Source organism: Penaeus chinensis, chromosome 4, assembly GCF_019202785.1.
Source record: "Penaeus chinensis breed Huanghai No. 1 chromosome 4, ASM1920278v2, whole genome shotgun sequence".
NCBI lineage: Eukaryota > Metazoa > Arthropoda > Malacostraca > Decapoda > Penaeidae > Penaeus > Penaeus chinensis.
In genome coordinates, this window is record NC_061822.1 from 3,539,092 (window position 1) to 3,549,091 (window position 10,000).

General features: G+C 33.3%; 1 protein-coding gene across 1 annotated transcript in view; it reads left to right on the top strand.

The window, feature by feature from the left end:
* Window positions 1–10,000, top strand: part of LOC125025165 (death-associated protein kinase 1-like) — a 38,773-nt gene that overhangs the window by 26,874 nt on the left and 1,899 nt on the right. Inside the window, exons 15-23 of the mRNA XM_047613141.1 lie at window positions 440–463; window positions 4,049–4,059; window positions 4,206–4,328; window positions 7,004–7,216; window positions 7,612–7,821; window positions 8,031–8,078; window positions 8,336–8,448; window positions 8,559–8,689; window positions 8,879–10,000. The exon at window positions 8,879–10,000 is cut by the window's right edge and continues 1,899 nt beyond it. Coding sequence (XP_047469097.1) covers window positions 440–463; window positions 4,049–4,059; window positions 4,206–4,328; window positions 7,004–7,216; window positions 7,612–7,821; window positions 8,031–8,078; window positions 8,336–8,448; window positions 8,559–8,689; window positions 8,879–9,045 — 1,040 coding nt within the window. The 3' untranslated portion in view covers window positions 9,046–10,000. The remainder of the gene's footprint in view (window positions 1–439; window positions 464–4,048; window positions 4,060–4,205; window positions 4,329–7,003; window positions 7,217–7,611; window positions 7,822–8,030; window positions 8,079–8,335; window positions 8,449–8,558; window positions 8,690–8,878) is intronic.

A 10,000-nucleotide genomic window follows, 5' to 3' on the forward strand; every position in this document is an offset into this window, starting at 1 on the left:
CTTCTCATATGTACATTTCTGCACTGAGTTGGATATAGAAACAGGCTGAGAATACATTTTTTCTTTCTTTGCAAGAGACTTTGATTTGCTTTAATACTGACAAAGTTTGATATCATGTAGCCATTTCACTTTTTTGGGCAAGAAAACAAGTTTTCCATATCAGAAAATAAGTTCAGTCTATCCTCTTGATTTTAACTGTTTTATCTATGTAAAATTAATTGTATTTTTTAGAGTAAAAGTAAATATATTCTGATGAAGGGATTACAAATTCATTTTTTGATAAGAATTGCCTTCTCATTAATCTTTAAGCTGAAATATGCTCACAGTTGGTTCCACAAGAAATACACTTTGTTAGTAGTTCAAGCACAATTATTATTTCGCAAATCACTCTTCCTTTCTATGAACACTTTACAGCTATAGATTTTCTTCATTTGTGTAGGCTACATTATTTCCTATGGCATAGGTAAGGGATTCAGGATAGTACTAAATTTATATATCAGTCCTTTGCATATTAAAATGATTTCCTCAAAAATATTACAGACATTATTATGAATTTCCATATTGCAATTATTTGATACTCATTTATGTTTGCTATTTTGTGAACATAAACACCTATTTGGCTCTGTTTTTGAACCCTTTATCTTTGTCATTATTGACTAGCACTGTGAACCACCTTAGCCAGTGTGTACTGCAAAGTTTTGTGGGATGGACATGCTGCATTACGTCTCTGTGTTCATTACTCATTTTCTGTTGAACTTTTATACTCCTAAGTGCTTTTCTGTTGTGTGGTGGCTTGTAATCGTGCAGAGAGCTTTTTTTTTTGTATTTCATAGATAGCTTTATGGCTTCAGATGTAGCATATCATCATATATTTTTTTTTTTTTTATATAGGTTAATTGAAACAGTGGTCTTAAACAAATGGTGTAGGGGCAGCTCTTGTTCTTCCTTAGCTTATGAAAGGGAAAAGAAGATGGTGTGTCTTGTTTCCAGTTGATTGAGATAATGTAGGAGTGAACAGTAGACATTTCTCTATGCCTAGTTATTCTGTAGTCAATGAAATTTGCACTTACCAGGAAACTGTTTTAAATCTACCTTTGAGGAACTGAATTACCTTGTAGTACCACTTGTTTGTTTGGTAGAATGTGTGTGGTTGTGTGTGTGTGGTTGTGTGTGTGTTTGGTTGTGTGTGTGTGTGGTTGTGTGTGTGTTTGGTTGTGTGTGTGTTTGGTTGTTTGTGTGTGTGTGTGTGTTTGGTTGTGTGTGTGTTTGGTTGTGTGTGTGTTTGGTTGTGTGTGTGTTTGGTTGTGTGTGTGTTTGGTTGTGTGTGTGTTTGGTTGTGTGTGTGTGTGTTTGGTTGTGTGTGTGTGTGTTTGGTTGTGTGTGTGTTTGGTTGTGTGTGTGTTTGGTTGTGTGTGTGTTTGGTTGTGTATGCATGTGTGTGTGTGTGTGTTTGGTTGTGTGTGTGTTTGGTTGTGTGTGTGTTTGGTTGTGTGTGTGTTTGGTTGTGTGTGTGTTTGGTTGTGTGTGTGTTTGGTTGTGTGTGTGTGTGTGTGTGTGTGTGTGTGTGTGTGTGTGTGTGTGTGTGTGTGTGTGTGTGTGTGTGTGTGTGTGTGTGTGTGTGTGTGTGCGTGCTTGTAAATTTGCTATTCAAATAAGATTATCAGAATAATTTCATAAGCCAGTGCCTTCATTTGATATCCTTCTTTTTTAACTTTTAAAATTCTGCTTCAAAATAGGAGAAAAACAGGAATGAATAGATGCCTGACTATAGTTGTCCATAGAATATAGAAAGATTTTTTTCTCTCTAACATACCTTTGTATTTTTATTGGATTACATTATATACATCTTTGATCACTGTGCTCTGGCATTTCATTTTCATCTAAGTTACCAGTTATTGCAAGTGCATTATCTTGCTTGACTCAAGTTTGTATATAACTAACTTTTTTTAATTTCTGACACTGACATTTCTTATTTGAAATTCCACTCACTTTTGTGGAGAGGAAAGTACGCCTTTAAATATGATCCTTCGTTCACAGATTCTGTATCACTCTTTTTTTCTTCCATTGCTCTTTGTGGGCCTTAAAAGGAGAAAACTAAAGGCTCTGGATTTAGGTTATATCATCTGCAGTATTTTTTTTTTCTCTAGCAAACAACCATGTTGGCTCACTGTGGAGATTTTGCTTTTTTTTAGAATATCTGAAACTGCCTGATGTTAAACTGTCAGATTTTTAAATACACATATATGCCTGTGTTTGCTTGTGAATGAGTGAGTGATTGATGGTGTGCATGGCTGTGAGCATGGCTGTGTACATGGCTATTTGCATGGCTGTGTGCATGGCTGTGTGGATGGCTATGTGCATAGCTGTGTGCATAGCTGTGTGCATGGCTCTGTGTGTGTGTGTGTGCGTGAGCGTGTGCGTGTGCGTGTGCGTGTGCATGTGCGTGCGTGGGTTTGTTTGTTTGTTTGTTTGTTTGATTGTTTGTTTTCATGTCTCTGTGTACCCTGATATGTGCACTATGTGTGCTCATATGTATATATTGTGTGTTTGTTTGTGAGTATGTTTCATAGTATTTATCTATGAATTTCCTTGGGAAGTGCCTTCAGAAATATTTCAGTTATTTTTTATAGGATAAGGAAGTAAAATATTTATGTATGATGATTTATGAAATGCAGTAGGTACAGGGTTTGCTATGCTGGGCTGCAATGAAGTATTTTAGATGAACTCTTTCCATCAAGACATTGTGATGAATAAAATGTTTTTATCATCCATGACTGATTCATGTACAGTATATTGTAGTTTATTGTCACCACTCTCTTAAGTATATTTGTATATATAAAGCTTGCCTTTGATCAGCACTGGTAGATGCCCTGCAGTGTAAAAATATGCTAGGAGTTTGACTTCTTGAATTATCTTTGTGAAGGATGCTGCACTGCATGCTATGTTATTACAAGAATGGACCTAAAATATTTTTCTGGTGAGTACTACACTGCATGCCATGTATTGATGTTAGTTTTGCATCACTAGAAGACTACATGTATTTGCTGTGGTGTTTTTGGACTGACTTTTGCAGTTTTGACTTTTATTTACTTGTGTTTTTTCTATGTATTATTTCTTTTCCTGTCAAGTGTAAGTAAAGTTAAAAATTGTTGTGTCTGTAAAGCTTATTGGTACTATTTCCGGCAGAAAGGTGTATAATACATATTTATGTGCTAATGTATTGGTACTTTAGTCATTATATAATGTTTCTGCTGATAAAAAAAAAATCATAAATGGTTTGATTTTTTTTTTCCAAATCTCAAGAGACCATAGGAACCTCTTTCAATGAAAATTTAAAAATGTTCAAAACCTATAGGGTATTATTCATGTTGCTGCACATTTTGCAAGTTGTGAGAAGAATTTCATTGCAGAATTTGTTAGTGTTTAGGTCAAAGTATTCTCAAAACAGTCAAGATAAATTATACCTATTTGTAATTTTATGACATATAATTAGGGAGACATTTTGAAGAAGTTAAACCACAATATATAATTTGCACATTTAATTGCATGGAGATTTGCATGCTATGGATTTATTTTCTGTGTCTCAATATAAGTTATTTTAGGAATTACTTTGTTACAAATTGCAAAGGTCAAAATGTTTTAGATATTTTTTTTTTTTATAATTCAAGCAAACATTGTTAAGATGTTATTTCTTTATTAATGATTGTACATTCAAATCTTTTTTGGACTATTTTAGATTTTAGTATTTTTCAGCAGCTTGAATTATTCAGTGATCTATATATTTTTTTTTTTTGCAAAACCTATTCTTTACTGAATAGTAATATGCACACAGGTGCACAAAGATGCATGTTATTGCCAAGACACACTAAATCTAACAAACATATGCTGTATGTGTGCATAACATGCAGGTATAGAATCTGTGGTCATTTTATAAGCTTTATTAAGATTTGTAATACAGAAAAATACAATAAGGCTAGGTGCTTTTGCAGAGTATTCTTTTGTGCTCCTGTAAGTAGGATTTATATGGTCCTGGTAATTACTTTTTCAGTTAATTGTAAGGTGTGATACTATTGTCTCCTTTCAGTCATGTAGGTTCACCATTTAACATACTATATGGATGGTATTTTTACTTCATCTTAATAGCTTCAATGATTTATTGACACATATGATATGAGGGCCAGTGACTGATGATATTGGCTTCATAGTATATGATTAAATCTTTCTTGGCCATTCCTGGGGAGAGTCCAGAGTCTGGAGGACCTTTTATTGAGTGGTATGAGTATCTGCTAGATTTTCTATGTTTAACCCAATACTGCCGAGGATTGCATGTATGTAAGTGCCATGCCCACTTTGAGTTTACGCAGAAATGGCTCCACAAATGCTTAGTCACTAAGGAGTCAATTACTAATTGTACCCATCTCACTTGTTCTCCCTTTTACTTGATTTTTGGAAATATTCAATAACCAATCAGTGATCCTACCTATCTCACCTGTTTACCCTTTTCCTTGGTTTTTGGAAACATTCTCTCTTATTTTGTATTGATATTAGTATTAGTAATACAACTGTATTGATTATAATGTCAGTGAAAATGAAAACAACATTAAAATTGATAGCTAAAAAAGGAGGTCTAATAGGTATGCTAATTAACTACTTGATGGTTTTGTACTTGTGGAGCCATCCATATATAAATACATATAACAAACCATTACTACAGTGAACATTATATGTTCCCAGTGGCTTCGGGTTAAGTTCAGTACACCTTTGGAATTTGTGTCAGCTGATGAAGCAACATGTCATTTATGGTGTACATTTTTTTTGTATACCAGTTAGCTGGGCTGTGTAGACACCTGCATGCAGTATCTACATGAAACATCTTGTCATAAAATTTCATGATTTGTTCCACAGAATTTAATTGACTCGCCACTTCTTTTTTTTTTTTTGTATTTCCTACTTTTTCAAATGGCCAAAAGTGTCCAAAAGTGTGAAACTCTAGAAAATTTCACTTGATAGTTTTATGTTATAGATAAAAAAGTGAATGGTTCAAAGAAAATTTGCACTTGTTAAACCTGCTATTTAAAATAGCCATTATAGTTTCAGAAATGCAAAATGTAAGACCAGTATAAGGTATGCTATTGAAGATGGTGAGCTAACATGACTGGAAGGAAAAATAAGTATCAGGCAGTGATTCAAGTACTAAATGAAGGAAGTACCAAATGGATCCACAATTTGGATATAAGTTTAGCAGTCTTCTCTGATAACATCATTGTTGGAGCATCATAAATAGTTTCATAGAAAATATCCTGATTTATTTCAGTTATTTAAGCAGGTTGTTTTGAGATCACAGATACCATTATATGTAAAAAAAAGAACAGAAATAAAGTAAAGCAACAAGGAATGTATAGAATGTGTGTGTGTGTGTGTGTGTGTGTGTGTGTGTGTGTGTGTGTGTGTGTGTGTGTGTGTGTGTGTGTGTGTGTGTGTGTGTGTGTCTGTGTGTGTGTGTGTTTTTACATATGTATATATATACATATATATACATGTATGTGTATATATATACGTATTTATACATATTCGTACATATATATAGATATATATGCATATATAAATGTATATATATTGTATATACATACATATATATACATACTTAAATATATATACATATATCTCTCTCTGTATATATATGTATATATTTATATATCTGTATATATCTATATATATCTATATATATCTATTTATATACATATATATATACGCATACATATATATATATATATATGTACATACATATACATATATATGTATATATATATACACATATATATATGTATATATATATGTACTTATATACATATATATACATATGTATATGCATATATATATGTACATATACATATATGTATATGTATATATACATATGTATATGTATATATATAAATATGTATATAAATATGAATATATATGAATATATATATATTTTCATATATATATGTATATATAAGTATATATACATATATATAATATAATATATATGTATATATTTGTATATATACGTATATATATGTTCATATATGAAATATATATATAAATGTATATATATACACATATATATGTATATGTATATATAGAATGTATACATATATATGTTTATATGTATATGTATTTGTATATATACAAATTCATGCATATTATATGTATAGATGAATACATATATTTATTCATATATATACATATGTATATATAAATATATGTATATATGTATGTAGAATATATAAATATATTTTTATATGTATATAACAAGTATATACATATATATGTATATACATAAACAAGTATATACATATGCAAATATATACATATATACATACGTGTGTGTGTGTGTGTGTGTGTGTGTGTGTGTGTGTGTGTGTGTGTGTGTGTGTGTGTGTGTGTGTGTGTGTGTGTGTGTGTGTGTGTGTGTGTGTGTGTGTGTGTGTGTGTGTGTGTGTGTGTGTGTGTGTGTGTGTGTGTGTGTGTGTGTGTGTGTGTGTGTGTGTGTGTGTGTGTGTGGTGTTTTGTATTTGTGTGTGTGTTGGTGTGGTGTATGTATTTTTGGGGTTTTATGTATGTATGTATGTATGTAAGTATGTGTGTGTGTGTGTGTGTGTGTTTTGTGTGTGTGTGTGTGTATGTATGTGTGTGTGTGTGTTTGTGTGTGTGTGTGTGTGTGTGTTTTGTGTGATATATATATAAAACATATTTTTTGTATATATTTTTTGTGGGGTGTGTGTGTTGTATTTGTGTGATATATATATAACATATATTTGTATATATTTTGTGTGTGTGTGTGTGTATTTTGTGTGTTATATAAAATACCATATATTTGTATATATGTGTGTGTGTGTGTGTCATATATCAGCTGTGGATTACATAATTGCTTGTAATTTTCTAGAACTGCCAGTATGTAGTAGAGAATAAGTAATTTGTATTTTTCCTGTGAAATAAGTTTCTTTTTGTTTCAACTCAGGTACAGCTAAGAAGATCCTGGCAAGAATACCCAGAGCGAGACACAGACTTGTACCAATGGTGTGGAGGGTCGAAGTTCTGTTCTGGACCCCTAGAAGCTCTTCTTACTCTGGAGGAAGGAGGCGAGGCAGTTGAGGTTAAGGTCAGGGGTCCACCGGAGGCAGGCCATGTAGCCTTCTTCTTCATGGAGGACCTTTTAGCCATGATTGATCAGGTAGACAGCTTCATACATTGATTTGATAGGGACAATGATATGGTTTATTTTTTGGGATGATAAGGACCTGTATATGGGTATGTTAATGGCCTGATGACTGAAATCTAATAGGGATTTGTAGTTGTTACCTTTTTATCAATTTAGCCATTTTGTAACAGATACATTAACTGTCTTTGCTTGAAAGGTATTTATAAAAAAATGTATGGATTAGAAATTATATATTTGTATATGGTATACAAAATTCCCATGAATGTTAGTATTTCACTAAGTAACATAATTCAGGGAAACTTATACAAAAGTATCATCTTAATTTCTGATTTCTGCACGAAAGGTTTTCCTCCCTCTAGGTAGGCCAAAAATGTGAATGAATACAAGATGCATTTTTTCCCTTTTAGGTGCTAGTTGAGATGTGTCCAGGGCTGGTTTTGGAGAAGCATGTCCTCAGTGCTGAACAGTTGAGCTCTCATGCTTCGACAGTGTATGCTTGGCCGCCAGCTGACATATATACTGCCTTGCTCAGTGGAGGAGTCCGTGCTTCACTCCAGAATCCGCTCACTGACAAGGAGGAGTCATTCACCCAACTTGTTTGCTTTGGATCACAGGAAGTAAGTGTAGAAATGTTCTAAAAAAAGAAGACAGATATGAAATAAAGGGAGGACTGCAAGTAGGAGTGTATTCAAGACATATCCTAGTGTGCCTGTGTGACATGGGGAACCATAGATATGATATGAATGATCTAAGTTTAGCATCCCATAGTGTGAGAATCATCCTGCAGCATTTGAATGTCATGTTATATTTAAATAATTACTTTCAGACATACACTTCTCAACTTATACAAGTTACACCCCACCAAAACTGTTCTGTATGTTGAAGTAGATTTTATTCTTTTAAAATCCTACTTATAAGGATTTAATATATTGTGAAACTTCTGAGACTTGATGATTATCCTGAGGAAATATTATTTGAATTCAAATTTTGCAAAATTCAAAATGAAAAGTATAACTAATATATAGATGACATAGTTATTCATTCTTGTCATTTCTTTTATGATTAGTTATAGGTATAGACTGCAGAGATTCTAATGAGAATGAATTATCAAAACCCATATGATTGTTATAGGTTGTGTCAAGCATTGTGGTGGGTGGTGAGGTACACATCTCCAGCCTGTGCACGGTGACTGTCCAGCGTTTGGCTGCGCTCATGGACCCTGCACATCCTCGAGGCTCTGACTGGTAAGGAATTGCTTTGGTTCCAATTTGTTAGTAGTTGTGTTAAGAAAGTAGTAGACATAAAAGCATGTGGGATATTGTTTGCATGAATTCTCATTATTTCTCAATTTTAGGTGTGTTCTTGCTGTCAAATTGGGTTTGCAACAGATGTTGCCATCCCTTGATAGCCAGAGTGGTTCTGCCCAGCATTCCTCAACAGCAACTCTGTTACATTCTTGGGGACAGTCAACTACTGCTACTTTAGGTAAAGGGAAAAAAAGTAGAGGATTTTATGGTTTACTGTTTGTGTATTTACAAGGTTAAATTTTTTTTCATTTTACTGATTCAGAATGATTAAGAACATTTAATCAAGTGAAATGATATATAAGCTTATCTCAAAGTTTCTTGTTTTGTGGTAACTTAACCACTTCCTATTGCTTGCCTTCCCCTTCAGGCACTCTAGTGAAGGAGCTTAGAGGGATGGAGCGTGAAGATGCAGCTGTAGCAGTTATGTGTGGCGCCCCCCTGTACCAGCTAGCTCCCCCTGATGAGGACACGACGTCAGACTCGCCGCCTATTTCTTCCACCTCAGCTACCTCCACTTCCAATCTCTCCAGATGAGCACGGACACCACAGGAGTCATAAGGGTTAAATTGGTTCCAGATCAGGATTGGAGAATGTCGATAATGTGTAATTTCAACGGCTAAAGAGTTACTTCCCCAAAACTAGTAAACAATTAATTGTACACAAAACAAATGGATTTTTGAATGTCTTGTGATATTTACATTTCCTGTCGTGCATAATGTTTTACATAGTGTTAATTAGCTTTCCCCTAAGCTTCCCCCTTACCCCAAGGCTCCTGTGTTTTTAATGCTATCAGCACAAATATATAATAGGTAGTAGAATGACCTTTAATGCAAGTCAAGTACCGGTAACTAAGAATAAGTTGATAAGAAACTTGCATCAACTTGAATAATAAAATGCTAGTTTTCCTTCAAAACCTTTTCTTGATTTTGTTGTGATAGTCACATCTTTGATAACTGATAAACTCATGCTAAAGTCTTATAAAAGTGCCAAGTCACCATTATGATATGTGATCATGGCTACATACCTTTATGACAGGCTTAGAACTAAACATTTTTCTTCCTCTCAAAAATTGTAGTTTGGTGTTCTAACTTCATGTGATAATGTATTTTGTAGGTTATGATACTCCTAAAATCACAGGATCTGCCCTTCTTTTGATGAGGTGTTGATGAGATAAAATATTCAGGTGAAATTGACTTAGTCATGTAGAGCTCCTGTAACACATTCACTCTACATTTTACTTCATATTGTGTAGCATTTGTTGTAAGATAGAAATCACCATTTGTGCTATATAAAGCTGTGAATGCTTTAGTCTTAATTGTAGTATTTGCATGAGTCAAAGCAAAATTTAATTTATATATTCTTTTTGTATGAAATGCTTGAAGTTTTTTTTTTATGAATAAATGGAAATGAATTGCTTTGTTATACAGAGGTAGGATATATGCCACTTTGGATGTCATTCCAATGTATTATTAAGTTTTATGTTTTAGAT